General features: G+C 36.6%; 2 protein-coding genes across 3 annotated transcripts; one reads left to right on the forward strand and one right to left on the reverse strand.

Annotated features, from left to right (window-relative positions):
* Window positions 1-260: 260 nt before the first annotated feature.
* LOC124155209 (uncharacterized protein K02A2.6-like) lies at window positions 261-653 on the reverse strand. The gene has a single exon (XM_046528926.1). It carries the CDS (start codon window positions 651-653, stop codon window positions 261-263), a length of 393 nt encoding a protein of 130 aa, XP_046384882.1.
* Window positions 654-2,390: 1,737 nt separating this feature from the next.
* Window positions 2,391-15,584, forward strand: LOC124156073 (26S proteasome non-ATPase regulatory subunit 4). Of its 2 annotated transcripts, none has more exons than XM_046530384.1 (9): window positions 2,391-2,627; window positions 2,767-2,907; window positions 2,983-3,094; window positions 5,176-5,331; window positions 8,032-8,163; window positions 9,010-9,096; window positions 10,608-10,761; window positions 13,118-13,342; window positions 14,940-15,584. In XM_046530384.1, the coding sequence occupies exons 1-9, from the start codon at window positions 2,602-2,604 to the stop codon at window positions 15,284-15,286; spliced, it is 1,380 nt and encodes a 459-aa protein (XP_046386340.1). In that variant the 5' UTR covers window positions 2,391-2,601; the 3' UTR covers window positions 15,287-15,584. The 2 variants fall into 2 exon arrangements, with proteins under 2 accessions (XP_046386340.1, XP_046386339.1); XM_046530383.1 differs by having other exon boundaries at window positions 2,392-2,627; window positions 5,176-5,343.
* The last annotated feature ends 407 nt before the right edge of the window (window positions 15,585-15,991 follow it).

The raw sequence follows: 15,991 nt of genomic DNA on the forward strand, positions 1-15,991 counted from the left end.
GTTGTCAAATGCCTTCTCTAAGTCCACGGACGCAACGAACGTTGGCTTGTTCTTTTCTATTCTCTTCTCTATGAGCAGTCTAAGGGCCAATAATGCTTCCCTTGTGCATTTGTTTTTTTCTGAATCCAAATTGGTCCTCATCCAAATACTCTTCTGCTCTTCGTTCTATTCTGCTATAGATGATTCTTGTCAGTATCTTCGACGCATGTGTAGTTAGGCTAATGGTCCTAAAATCTTCGCAGTTCTCCGCTCAATTCTTCTTAGGTTTTACAGCCATCATTCAACACATCCATCATCTCCTGTTCATGCCGAGGTGGCTTCGGGCAAGCTGAAGGATGGAGTTTGTCCAACATGGTCCTTATCTTTTGTCCCATCATCATCTCTGATGGGTTCCTCCCGGTGACAGTGCTGGGAGTAGTATGCAAAATCAGCGAAATATTTGCCGATTCACGTCTCCAGTCTGATGAGGGAAGTTTCTTAAGGCAGTTTTTTACAGTCTGGACTGTCCTCTCAGCCTGGCCATTGGATTCAGGATGGTAGGGAGCTGTCCCGATGTGTGCAATACCGTTCGCCAGAACAAACTGGCGAAACTCCTCCGATGTGAAGGATGGTCCATTATCTGTGACTACGTGGTCAGGAATCCCATAGTACATTGAGAACCACTTACTCAGGCAGTTTACTGTTGCTTGGGTGGTCATGGATGGAAAGTAAAACCATGAAAGAGGGCCAGCATAGTCAAGATGCAGGCGTGATCATGGCTTTTCTGGAACATTCCAGGGGACAACAGGAGCCTACTTTGAGTTTGGCTTCATCTTACAGCAGCTAGGACACAAGAGCACCCATTCCTCAATCTCCTTGTCTAGCTTGGGCCACCAGACATAGCTCTGTGCGAACGCTTTTGTTCGCACCACACCTTGATGAACCTTGTGCAGCAGCTGCGGCACCGACGGTCACAACTTTGAGGGTATCACCACTCTGCTTCCCCTCAAAATACAGCCATGAAGCACAGTGAAGGTGCCCTCTGGTTCACTGAAGAAAACCTTGGCCTCAGGCCAGTGCAGAGACTTCCATCCACAGAGCAGTCCCTCTCTCACTTCTCGAAGGGTCCGGTCGTCACTAGTGGTCTTTGCTATGGCCTGTGCTGTTAGAGGAGAGCCAGCTGGAGCCTCCTCCAGAAGTAGCACTCCAGCAGGATTTGGAAATATCGTCTTAGTGCCCACCTCTTCCTTCATGTCCCCTGGGAATCTACTAAAAAATCAGCATTGGCATGACTCTTGCCGGGTCGATATTTATTGTGGAAGTCATACCGTCTTAATAATAGTGCCCACCACAGCATCCTGGGGGACAATACATCAGACGCAGACTTATTTGGTTGAAAAATTCCAACAAGGGGCTTATGATCTGTGATCAATTCAAAGAAACATCCTACTAAATAACGTCTAAATTTTAAAACACCAAAAATAATTGTGAGTCCCTCCTTGTCAATTTAACAGTAGTTTCACTCCATTTCAGAGTCCTTGAAGCATAAGCAATTGGCCTTTCTTGACCATTTGACGAGATGTGGGACAACACTGCCCCCACTCCAAATGGGGAAGCATCACATGACTCAACAATGGGGGTATTCGGGGAATAGTAGTGGGCCAGCACAACACCCAATGACATCACCTTCTTGGCATAAGTGATGCAAGCTTTCTCTTGGTCAGTCCACCACCATGGCACTTTCTCACTTAACAATTTATACAATGGTGCAAATACAGTGGCCTTCTGAGGAAAAAATCTATCATGCACCCCAAGTAGGCCTGCAACTCATTCACATTCCTTAGAGATGGAGCCTCCAGGAGAGCCTGTACTTTGGTTTGGTTCCCTCCCCTGAAATAAGGTAACCCAAGAACTCAAAGCTTCTTGCGGCAAACTGGTAAGAACACTTTACTTCGCATCTTAAACTACTCAGCTAGTATGAATTTAAACCCTGCCGATGGAATTCTGAGCCTTATTACAACAGCTAAACAACTAATAACAGTTTATCCTGTCAATATATATTATGTTGGCAACTTTAAGCGAATTGTTCGTGAAGATGCAAGGCATAGAATGCGATTTTTTACGTGGGAGATGGAGGGAAAAAAATTACTCTCTTATGACTCAAATGTGAAACCTGTGGTATGGCAGCTGACCGTGCTATGCATATAACACCACCGCTTCAGACATGAAAAGGATGTGTATACAAAATGTTTAAATTAATTTTTTTCGATCCCAGAAATATTGACCCTTTGGGAGCACTAATTAAGAGAAATAATTCATAGGATACTTGTCATACAAGTTGCATTTACCGCGAGTGACGCGCCCAGACGCTCACTTTTTTGCAGCCGTGCGCTTGTGGCTTTCTACTGTTTTTATATTATTATCGAAAATCATCGTTTTTAGACGTTTGTGCTGATACTCTGTTTATGTAGTTTTTCGCAGTTTGGTGAGATATTCACCATCAAGTATTAGGGAAATCCACCGTCATCGGGAGCTTCTCGGTCGGAAACATTAGTTCATTAACTTCTCGGGGCGTTCCTGCCGAAAATTCTTTCCTAATCTGTCCACAAATTTGCTGCCGTCATGGTTCTGGAAAGTACAATGATATGGTCTGTGCCCAAGTTTTTTACTCATATATTTGCTTCTTTAATTTTCATGTAGACTCAATGTATGATTTGTGGAAAAAATGAATAGTGTGATGAATTGTGTTTAAAATTATTCCTTAAATTAACATATTGACCTTTTCAGCGTCGATAATAGTGACTACATGAGAAATGGTGATTTTCTACCGACGAGACTTCAAGCTCAGCAAGATGCTGTCAATTTAGTTTGCCATTCTAAAATCCGCACCAACGCAGAAAACAACGTCGGCCTACTTACCTTGGCAAAGTGAGTCAATATACCGCTAACCCTCTGTTATTTATTTTGAGTCCTTCATTAATTCAATCATATCTAAATTTTTAGTGTCGAAGTTTTGGCTACGCTTACTAGTGATGTTGGTCGGATCTTGTCGAAATTGCATCAAGTGCAGCCGGATGGGAATATCAACTTACTTACCGGTATCCGCATTGCTCATGTGAGTAAACCTCTAAATTGTACAACATATGCTTTATTAAATTTACGGTAAAAGATTGTTGCATGTCATCAGTGATCAATTTTATTTTCTTACCGTATTACCGTTATTTCCTTGTTTTCATTTTTTTACCGTATTACCTTATATCCTTGTTTTCGTTCTCACCTTCCACCAGTTATGGTCATGGGAACAGAAGGAAGTTCCTTATTTAATCAGTTCAAAGCTGCATTTCAGTAAATAAAATTGCAGTAGATGTTGAACGATGACATCTTATGTCTTGTTGTGTGGATTTTATTCTTCAGGGACACAGAAATGCTGTGGGTGTGAATTGGATTCATTGCTTTGAACACCTCTCTCTTTCCCTCTTTCAGCCTTCATTTGATTCCTCTATAAAGAAAATTTCTCTCATTTCTTATAATTAAGATATTATTGCAGTTAATGCTTACGTAATGCCCTTAAAGTTCATACCTTTTCACGTGGCTAATACATTGTTTGACTTGTGAGTCCTTATTATGAGAATATGTATTAAGTTTGGAGAGGATTCGACAAAAAATTATGAGGTTCGCTATTAAAAAGTTATTACTTGCCTTCAGTAAAGGGAATATGATATTGTAATGAAGTTTATGGACATATTGGTGCTCAGAGAGTATTTCTGAGAAACATTTTTTAAATATATAAATATTTCTATTTTCTGTTTCCACCAATTTTGTGAAATGCTCTAGTCGTTAGTTGCTAGTGTCAATAAGGGTGCACACACTCAGTTAATACAATACTGAATAATTTATTTTGTGTTCATTATCAGCTCATTCATTGTTATTGAAGTTTGCCTTTATTCTGTTAGTGAGAGTTGCTAATGCCCTCTCACTGATAATAGTGCCGTTAAGGGATATGTTTGAAGGAGCATCTCCTGAATATCAGATGTGTGCATGTGTTTTTCAAGTTTTAGTTTGTCATTTTATTCTAGTATACCTTGTTCACATGGTACACATTTACTTTTAATTACTTTAAAGCTGGTATTTATCATCGAAATCATGAAAATATATTTTTATTTTTCATCAGTGTACTGCTGAAAGACGTTTCTTTTACCCATGGGTAAATGATCTAATAAACATAGATGGATCTTATAAACATGTTGCCTCCTTTTCTGAATTTTGGAATGAGAGTTAAGATATTAAGTAGCCTAATTGAAAAAGTAGTGACTTGTGAAAATGCATTAACGTGGGATGGGAAAATAGCCTGTGATCTAATTTTGTTCATGCATTTGTGCAATTTTTATGCAAGGTTGAGGGAAAAAATGCTGTTCTATCTAATTACATGCCCTTAGTATTACAGCCTTTCGTGAAAGTATTGTCAATTGTGTGAGACAAATTTTATTCATTGAAACATACTGCTATTGTAAGGCAAATGGAGCACAAGGCTGAAAAAATTCTATTTGGCAGTAGTTTTTCAATACTACAAAAAATAAAACCTGCGTGGTGGCTAGTAATCAGGTTATCAGCTAGAGGGAATCCGCTGGCTGAACTTAAGAATACATAATTGGTGTAGTCCATTTCCTTACTGACTCTCTGCTCAAGATTCAACTGGACTCATAATCTTTTCCACATGCTGAGCTATCTTTTATATTTTTTGTTTCTACTCGAATGATTGTCAGTTACAGCACATTTTTCTCGGTAGCTTTAATTATCTGACTTTGTGAAACCCTCTAGAATGGCACCCGCCTTATGGATTTTCTTGCTTGAAATCAAGTTTAGTGCATAATTTTTATGGTGTGGAACAAATTTCTTAATGGGATGTATTTCAAAACTACCATATTAATGGTGGTGAAATTCCTATTAATTGCCACAGGAAAACTTCTCCTAAGCCAGGAATCTCACCATCAACGTTTGACTTTCCAGGCCATAGCTTTTACAAGGTTTCTTCCATGGCATTTTCACTAAAATTCGTGGTTCTAGATGCTATGACATAAACTCTCATTGTGGCCTGGATTATTCAATTGCTAATCCCTGTGAAGGGATATATTTTCTCAAAATATTTCAAGAATAAGAGCTACAGTGAACTTACTTGCCAATCATTTTTACTTGCAGCTTGCATTAAAGCATCGCCAAGGTAAAAACCACAAAATGAGAATTGTTGCATTTGTTGGAAGCCCGGTTGAATCTGAAGAAAAGGATCTAGTGAAACTGGCTAAAAGGTTGAAGAAGGAAAAAGTCAGTGTAGATATTGTCAGCTTTGGTGAGGAGGTGAGTCCTAAGGTGAGATTTTCCCTTTTGACTTAATATGTAATGGGAATGCACTTAGATAGCTTATTAACTTCAAATCTGGAGTGAGGCTACTTTCAATGGTGGTAAGTACCATGGAAAAGATATTGTTGCAACTCAGTAAAATGTATAAACACCAAGGATGAAGTCCACCTTTCTTCAAAAGATGAATTTCATCTTAAGTGTTTATAAATTTGCTCCTTTGCATGTCACTGTGCACGAAATCACTTGTTTCATGCACACAAAGTATACCTTATGTAAGAATTACCGTATTTCTCTTAATACAGTTCCCCCCGCCCTAATTTTGAGGCTCCAGTTTCTGGAAAATTAAAAAAAAAAAGTGTTTTAATATAGTCCCACCTTTACTTTTATCATGGGCATTTTTGGAAAAAAGTGGGGAGTAGTTTTAAATAAATACGGTAGTTTCTTTGGATTAGATGTAAAGATTTATTAATCATAAAGAAGTTCCTGAGAAATCAATCAAGTTTTTCAATGGAATAAAATAATTTATAATTTTATTTGCTGGGATGAAGTTAATAAAACTTCTCAAAAGTTATGCTTTCATTATTTTGTATCAGCTATGTACCATGCATAGATTTAACGATGCTTCTTTTAAAATTTCTCTTTAGTGAATATTTTAGGACTGAGTCATCATCAACACTTCATGGAAAGTTTAATCAATCAATTATGTAATTCAATGACACTGAATTAATGAATGCCTTGATAAAAACTGTTGTGAATATTTTGCACCTTTCATACAATGCTTAAAAAGTTTTAGATCAAGAGGAACAGCATTGCTGCTCATTATGGAGTTTTAGAGCATTTCGTAGAACCAAAGAGCATTAATCCATTCATGCTCTATTTTACCTTTTAAGATGATCTATCATTCCTGTCGGGCTCAGAAGAAATGCAATAGGTCTTGATATAGGGATAGATTACTTGATAAAGAGATTCAAGATCTATCTGCGTCTACTCACTCACTGCAAGCAATTTGCTGTACCAGGCCAAATCAGTACAGCAGTGGGCTTAAGTAACATTTCTATCTAAGGATCTATTCTCATTATTTGTAAATATTTTCATCTTTTCTGTCTAACTCTCCTTTGTACTGATTGTAAGTCTCAGTAAAATGTGTCTGAGTTACTTGTATCTTCTTTTTTGTCTTTTGCTGAAAAAAAACTGACTTGCTGCAGGGGAATGACTCTGACACCTGGTGATAAAAAAGTTACAGCTCTGTTAAATACATAAGCAATAGAATTTATTTAATTTTTCAAGTATTTGATAATCAAAGTTGCTATATTTTTTCTGTGGGTCAGCATCAGATTATGGAGGTTGGTGTAAGCAATCTTTTCTACCTGTGGCTGCTGCTTGGTGGCTTCCTGAATGGAGCTTGCCACAAAGTTATTTAACTAACAGTTTTTTCCTTGTGGATTATTTTTTTATTTCCTTGGCAAAGTACAAGAAAATGGAAGTACCAACAAGATTGTGGAGATCCTGGTGGTATTTGTTTATTTTTTATCCTGAAATCGCTGAAACTGGTGAATGTAGCTTAGCTGCATTGCACCACCCCAGGCTTAATAACCAAGTCGTATTGCCTTCCCCGAATTAATTTTTCACCTATGATGACAGAAATAAGTAATTGTGTCTTCAACAAAGCTGAAGTAAATTCTATTCGGTACACATTAGCGTTTCTCTCTTTTAGTCTAATGGAGGGCTTTGTATTTGTGGTCCCAAATTAACATTGTGTTCAAACATGCAAATTTTAAAGTATTTTTTCATATCTCTCACATCCTATTGCACTCCTTACTAGAGTGTTATGAGAATCTAGTCTTAACTTAGTGATTTGTTGGTCATGGCATCTGTATAACTAAGGGGAAAGCCCAAAATGCATCATTTTGCATCATGGCGCATTTTTTTAATTCCCTTTGCTCACAAGTAACGTGGTATATGATGTAAATATTTCCTCATAAAAATATCAACTGCTCAGTGGCCTGATGCCCCATTATTTCCCTCAAAATCAGCTCACATGGCTAACCTGATCATATCGAAACAAATTGCTCAAGGCAGCCGAAGTCACCGATGATAGTAGTGGATTTGTATACCAAAAATACAATGTGTAATAAAGGGTTTTAGCTAACTCAGAAAAACATTGTTTCCGATTTTCATCTTAAAATGAATGACTATCAGTGAACTTAAAAGGAAACAATTACATTGTTTGGGTGTAATGGTAAAAAGTTAATGCAGCAACAAATTGCCGTTACGTGAGTCATAGTAATATGGTCTAATCATAGTGGTCTTAGGTGTTCCAAAAATGGAGCACTAGACATTAAGGGTTTACATTGGAACAAGTTCTCAAAATATAAATGGCACCAATTCGGAACAATATTAATAGTGGAGTGAATGTATACCATGGCTTTGAAAACAGGCAAACAGAATTCATTTCACAAATTTATTTTGGAACATGCAAGTCCAAGAATGTATACATAAGTAGGTAGTTAGTAGCTATTCTGCTTGCGCTGACTTAAAATGCATGGCTAATGTCAGTAGAGACTTGGCAGTAAGTGGAACCTTGATGCATGAAACCATCGTTCATATCCATCAGTATATAACTTACCATTTTTATAATTTCATTTTCTCTTTTTCTTTGCGCTGACTCCTTATTTTCATTGTAAATTAAATTCACAGGTGGCCAATAATGATCTCCTCACTGCCTTTATCAATACTCTGAATGGAAAGGATGGTGCCGGTAGCCATTTAGTTACCGTCCCACCTGGACCACATCTATCTGATGCCCTGATTTCATCCCCTGTTATCCAGGTTAGTCTTTTGCAGTGTTCAAAATGGGAGTCATTTTGAGATAAATTGATGGAAGTAGTTAAGAATTTATATGGTGATTTTTACTCTGGTCTTTTCGCATTGTCATCTGGACAATCATTTTATGTTAATTATTTCAGCTATTCAAAATTTAATTTGTTAATGGCAAGTAAAAAAAAAATATACCTTAAAACATTCACATTAATTTTATATGAGAGTTTACTTATAACAGTTAAATATGGTGTTGAAGGCATTATACTGGAGGGTACTGATAATCCATGGCAATGGAATGGATGATTGAAAAAAAATTGTCATCTATTCAGTATCATTTATTAGTTGTGACCTATATTTCTGTGTCATGCTTTCTTAGCGTCTTATGTGTCTATTAAATTGAAATTATTTTTTATGAATAAGAAATACAGTATATATACCAAAGTTTTTATGTTATTTCCTATCAATTTCATGATTGTCATTTCATGGTGATTAATGCATAACTGCATCTAATCCCAGTTTTGTACCTCCAATCAAATATTTAAGTGACCTGATCATGTCTCTCTTCAGGATTAATTAGATCATGTACATTACTAGCGCTTTGAGTTCCCATGCTTACCTAGAGCTCACTCAGCACAATCTTCATTTCAATTAGCTAAGGTTGGAACTGCTCAAAATCTAGACCCATGCTTTCATCGTTTTTCCAATTGAAGTTTCTTGCAGATTTTGAAATACACCCCCCTCACCTTGTCTTCATTTTTAATATTCCATTCTCTGTAATACCTAATTCCAATGCTAAAATCTGCTGCTCAACCGCCTGGTGACTCTTTATTTACTCACTTCATTTTTTTCATTCAGGGTGAAGATGGAATGGGTGGTGCTGGACTTGGAGGCTCTGGATTTGAATTTGGAGTTGATCCCAATGAAGATCCTGAGCTGGCATTGGTAAGTAACTTGCACTAATGATGGTAGTTAAGTAAAACCTTTGAGGATTTTTAAACCACTATGAACTGTGTATTCATATATGTAGTTATTTATGTCACTGGTGGGATTAATGTAGTTTCTTACGTGATTTTGATGTAACTGTATGTTTGGATGTAATTTGTTTTGTTTTACTGGGGAAAAAGTATTGACATGATTGATGTTTCTAATTCTTTTATTTAAAATCCATGTGACAAATCCTGTTTTCATTTTTATTTTTGAGCAGCAACCTTACATGTGCATCAGTTTCAGCTGCTATCTTTTTGCCTTGTCAGAGGTTCCCAAGCCTTTATCATATCATAGTAATCATTTAGCCTTTAAAATTTGTTCACAAAAAATACATGGAATTCTTGCTGTAGCAATATTTTTCCTACTTGGTATACAAACTTAAATGTAGGTAGGTAATTCTCCATTTTGTGCCAAGTGATCTGGTAAATAATTTCCTAAGTGTCAAGTAAAGCTATGAATTTTTGGAAGCCGTTTGGGGCAAGATTACCAGTCAGGCACTCTTTATAAGATTCTATGAATATTTTCCCTTATCTATCAAGGAAAGACAAATTGTGATAATTTGATTTTTTGAAGAATGATGTGCTAATGAATAACTGCAGGAATGATTATACTGTTACAGAAATGTCATGTATGTGCTATTTATTGTACAAATATGTGATAGAAATTAACACAAAAATCATTATTACAATAAGTTTGCAAAATTAAAGTGAAGATCTCATTATGTATAGCAGTGGGCTATGCTGTTTAAGTTACCACAGATTAGCCTTGTAATCTGTGGACTACGTAAAAAGATAAATGGTTAAGGATGTTTAAAGTTGGCTTTTCCTAGTTTAAAATAGAATTTTTCATGCTATTTTGATTCAGAACTCTGTCGCTTGGCATGATAAGTACCTTCATTCCTTTATCTTCCTGGAACTTCATGTTGGAAGAGAACATGTTTTTGAAACCAAAGCAAATCGCTTTTTCCATGTTGAGTTTTACAAGCCATGGTCAGCTGTTAGTTATGCCTTATTTAAATTTCTATTTTATTAAATGTCATTTGGAGTTTTCTCAAAGCTTGACCTCCCTGCTCTGTGCATGGTATTGTTTGGAAGTTTTACCTTGAATTACAGTGACTGTTCACTTGGAACCAAAATCAATATTTGAGTAATTTTTGATACTAACAAATATAATTGTATCTTTTCATCACTAACCTATGCTTTAAATACATCAATTTCATGCTCAAATAGTTTTTTATTTTCATGGTTAATGAATGCCGAAATTGCTGGTAAAAATATTGAAAGATAATCCACTTTTATTTCCGCTCGTATTTGTACAAGTGATAATTGAAAAGATTCATTTATATCTGAATGATTCACGCTAGGATTATGCGTAGTTGATTTTTTGGTTCTTGTCTAGATTTTGGGGTCTAGAGATTGAGTGCATAGCTATGAGGATTTGGTTATTTATCCTTCACTTCAACACAGGCATTGCGAGTATCCATGGAAGAGCAAAGGCAGCGCCAGGAGGAGGAAGCTAGGCGTGCACAAGCTGAGTCTACTGGCACTACTAAGGACGCTACTCCTGGGGCGACCCCTGCTGGTGTGCCTCCATCCACTCCGATGGTCATTGCCAGGGACTGTGAGTAGAATTATATATTAATTACATGTACTTAACAACTTAATGACCTATGTTTTACCATCTTGTCAGGGGATTGCTCTATCAATGTCAACTTTTTATTTTGGGGAAAGAATGAAGAGAAATAGCAAGTTATGAATTGGTATTGGAAGTTTCATGTGCATTTTATCCAAATGACATTGTCATATTAAAGTTTTGGATCTAATTGTGAAAAAGTTTCTCTGTATTTAGTTTCACTTCCTTTTAATTGATTCCTTTGATGGGAGAAACATTTACTTGTGAGACAGTTGATGTATTGTTTTTAGTGCTATTAAGTATTATGTATCGTCTTTTTATGGCATTGGCATAAAAAACTTGCAATAGTTTCATGCTCATGAAAATTTTAACTGCTGGCTTTTCATAGTTTTAAATAGAATTTTTCATGCAATTTTGATTCAGAACTTCATCTTTATATACAACTATATCTTTATTTAGTGCCATTTTTAATAATGGAAAGCTCATTGTACCACGTTTTATTACGTTTGCTTTCTTGTTTGTCCGACTGGAAAAATTTTGCACCTCAAATTTTGGCCATTTCCCCATTAGCTAGAGTGCTGAAATTTTCAGGATAGGTCAGAACTGGGTGACGATGCAATTTTCTTACTCTTTTACCACAATCGGAACAGTATTTCGTGAAATATTAAGATAAACATTAAATCTGGAATTCCGAAAATGGTCTCCAAATTGCAGGTGCTGATATCATTATAGCTGTATTTAAGTGATTTTAGAACGTACCTAAAACAACATCCACCGTAGTCTAGTTGTTACTTACTGCAGTTGCTGTACTGAGGAGTCTCAGATCGAAACTCTCCAAAAGCCTTTTTTCATATCATATTTTTGATATTTATCATTTATGTGATTTACTATTTCTTTTCTGATTTTCCCTGAAAATTGTTTATTACTGGGTGGAATTTTTGTTGTTTATCTTTAATAGAAGCTTGCCATTTACCATTCCTTTCGTTATGATTTGCCTTGCTTTGAGTTTTAGAAGAGCATTTCAGATATCAAAAACGAAAAACATAATGCGCATGTAAGATTCAAAATTTAATATTTGCTGGTCAATAAATATCAGACTTGTTTCTCAGCGAAAGCAATTATAATCTTAATTGCGCACCACGTTTTTCATTTTGATGTCTGAAATGCTCTTCTAAGACTTATTTTAACTTTCTCACCAATCACATTTGAAATTTTCAATAATTTAAGATACCGTAGACTTTTATTTTCTTCTTTTTAATAAAACATGTTTTTTATAAAAATGCTATTTTTATACTTTAATATTATTTAAAGCTTTGGTCAATATTATTTTTCAATCTTTATGAAATCTTTTACTTAAGGCCTGGTTACACGGTACATTAACACGTGCAGGTTAATGTACGTTTGCGTGAATGATTTTGGTGGAACGGAACATGTGCGAATGCATGAACCAAATTAGAACAGGTTCTATTTTCCATTCATGCATTCACACAAGTTGGGTGGTTACACGGTGCATTTTGGCGTTCATTCTCGCGTTCATACATTTAGACATTAACCCATACGTGTTAATGTATCGTGTAACCAGGCATTTACAATGGGTGATTTTTATGCATGAAATTTACGAATGGGAAATCTAATTCGTATTTGTCTGCTTCTCCCTATTTTCTTGAATGCTATACATAGTTTAATTGTAATGGCACTCGGTTATTCCAGAATAAAATAGATAACAAATTTCTTAATTTATGATTGGTTAACCATTGAAAAATCATCTATAATTAATCAACAGTTATTTCCCACCACTGATCATCATCTGTTAAGGTAGAGCAGATGCCCATACAAACTTCATGCATTACTTGTCAGCAAGTGAATAAAATAATCTACATTTTATGAAAGTGATTCTAATGCAAATATTAAGCCCGGAATAGCATTGCATTGCATTAAAATGCAAATATCTTGGTGATTTTGCGTCCTATTGTTTTTTTATTAAGATCATGGAAAATATCAGAGAAGTGTCAACTTGTGCACAGGTAATATGCAACATGGTTAAATTGTAGCCAGAGGATTGGGAGTCTCTGTATTACTTTATTACAAGGTCTTGGGAACAAGATTATTTGTGCTTCCTTCAAGTGTAATTTTTAAAATGAAAGCAATGGCTGTATGTTCTGGGAGGTATTCTTTTTGGAACAAATTTTTTGTCCTCCTGGACATATTTTCTGTCTGACACACATGGAATCAATTATGTATTCTCATTTTTGCTTTATTTTTATTTAGCTGCTATGTACTTGGCTTTTTGCTGCAAATTTCTATGCTTCTGTTGTTTTTATTTTATATTTCCCTTCAATTCCAGCTGCTAGTGAGGAGGACATGTTGGAGAGGGCTTTGGCTATGTCTCTGGAAGGACCAAGCGCGACTCCACAACCAGCTGTGACTCCAGCAGCCGCCACCCCAGCTGCCCCCCACACTCCACAGGCTATTACGACCACAACTGGTAGCTCTGGACTCCCAGACTTTGATCATATGAGTGAAGAGGAGCAGATAGCATTTGCCATGCACATGTCGATGCAGGATGCGCGTAAGTAGCATAACAATAGGGTGGTTTCCTAATATTTTTTTTTTGCTTAAATCAAAAGATTATTACTCCTGGAGTACATATTTCACACTTTTAGATTTTTAAATGACTATATCTATTTTTTGCAATTAAATGAAAAGTGAAAATTTTCTTGCTCGCGAAAACGCGACGGCTAAGTATGAATGATGGGAAAACTCCGTGTGATGTCGTTTTGGTTCCCGCTGCCGCAAGTGAGGTGACCTTGGGGCTAGGCTTTGAGCGCTGATACGACGCAGGATGCTAGCAGGTAGCAGAGTACCCTGCTAGCTGGTAGCACTTGGCTTAAATAAGGATTATTAATACCTTATCAAACGAAGAAAACTTTCCGACCATAGGCAATTCTAATAGGTGAATATTTAGAGATGTTTCACTGAGCTCTGTGCCTCATGCATGCATTGGTCTCATCTCAGACGATGTAAAACCCCTAACTCCTATCTACTCGTATAGAAACTAGGTCCCTGTGATGTCACGTGGAGTGGCATCGCATGGGCGCCAATCTGGCCTTTTTCAAATGCGGTTAAATTGACCATTGCCATTCGTCTAACTGGGATTTCTAAAACAAAATAATTTGAATATTATGAATACACTAATGGTGGGTAACGAATCGCAATCAATGCCTTTCGTTTTCTTTGATGAAGGAAACTACCCTATTTTTGCACATAATAGCATGTATAGTACAGTAGACTACTGCTTTGCTGTGATTATCTATTCTACTGAAGTATTCATAAGTTGAATTCAGCTGTTTTCTTGAAAGTATTTATTCATGTTGTAAGGCCTCTACATAAATCTATGGGAGGGGTAAAAGAGTAACTAGTTGATGATTTAAAGACTTTTATTATTGTTAGTTGAAGAGCTTCTTTGCTGTAAGTTCTAGTTTTCTTTAGTGAAAGTCCCATTTTTGATATTACAGGTAGTTTGAAAAGACCCGTAAATAAAGATGGCCTAACTATGTAGTTCCATGTGAAATTCACATGATTGCTATTAGGAAAAATTCCCCTGAACTGGTTATCGAACTGCAGACCTTTGGCTATCTGGGTCGTTGGCCAGACTTCTTTGATATCCAGGTTCCTGATTTCCCATGGAGTTGCTTTCGTGAAAATTGACAGTTACAGGAAGAGGTCCAGGGGAGTAATTCGCATGGCAATTCATATGGATTTCCCTGCCGTTCTATCAGCAGGATGGAAATATATATAGAATAAGTTCAACTTGGCAAGAGATAGAAAGTCACACTTCTTTCATTTTCACTCAGTCAGTGATTCAGCTTGATGCTTGATTTGGATAGGTGAGGGAAGAACTCACCCGGGACATAACCACATGAATTTGCACATTTAGGGTTGGGAAGCCTGTTCTTTTTTCTGGGCCACTCCACACTTGATTTTTATTGGAGTTACTTGAAAGTTACACTCAGGCTGGAACCAGGGACTATTTTATCAGTAATCCAATGATCAACCCATTGGGCTAAAATTTCCCTTTTACTCCTATATCAATTTTTTAATTAATGAACCAAGAACTTCTGTGAGAAATAATGACTTGGTGGGGTTACCATTGTTTTCTGTTGCAGAGGACCAAGCCATCAAAGTAGATTCCCCTGGGAAGAGCAGGAGTGGTGAAACACCCATGGAAGTGGAAGCGTCAGGTGGTGATGATCCCGCTGGCGATGGCGAGGATGACATATCCGAGGTGATGAGTGATCCTGACTTCCTTCAGAGTGTCTTAGAGAACCTGCCAGGAGTAGACCCCCATGACGAGGCTGTCAGGCAGGTTGTGGGTGCAGCAATTGCAGAGAAGGAATCTAAAGAGGGAGGTGGCAAGAAGGAGAAGCGTGGGGAGGCGTCGTCTTCCTCGTCCTCCCAGGATAAGAATGACAAGAAAGGATCATCTGATCATGAGAGAGGGAAGCGAAAGTAGATTCAATAGGTCAATTTAAGTGTTGCTTATATTATAAAGGTATGAAATTATTGCTCCAATTGCTTATGAGTGAATCATTTGCATCAACAACTGGCTAGAAAGGAAACTGTCGGTGGGGTACAGAGTTCTTGTATGTTATTACGTGATACTTCTTTGCTTTGTAATACTGAATGTTTTTGTCAATGGAATGCTCTTTTGATTTGGTGAATTTCACTGAGAAATTACCATCTTAACTGTTTACCTTGACTGTTAAGATGAAACTTTGAAATAATAAAGGAACTCATTTATGATAACAAAATTCTATTTTTTTGGAAAGGAAGCTTACTTAGTTTCTCCATTGCCATGATTATCAAATTAGCTAATTATTCAGTATTGTGTTTAACATGAAGTTTAATAAAGTTGAAATGATATGAATCAATATCTAATATTTTTTTAGCACTCTTTGATTTAGGTTTTTAACAGCAATGAGTTTTAGATATGGATGCGAGAGTACTAAAAAATTCTAGTTGAGTTGAGTATTTGCTACTCCAATCAAGTGCTTTGAGTACCATTATGAATGTCGAGTCAAGTAGTTGCAGTTAAAGAGTTTTCGAGGACATTAGGTTCAGAAATCTACCAACAAGAAGTGCTATCATCAAATTTCTGTAAGAATATTGTTTGGAGATTTAATAAATCGTTTATTGTGTTGGCCTGGGAGTTTCAGCT

The sequence above is a fragment of the Ischnura elegans genome, chromosome 3 (assembly GCF_921293095.1).
Source record: "Ischnura elegans chromosome 3, ioIscEleg1.1, whole genome shotgun sequence".
NCBI lineage: Eukaryota > Metazoa > Arthropoda > Insecta > Odonata > Coenagrionidae > Ischnura > Ischnura elegans.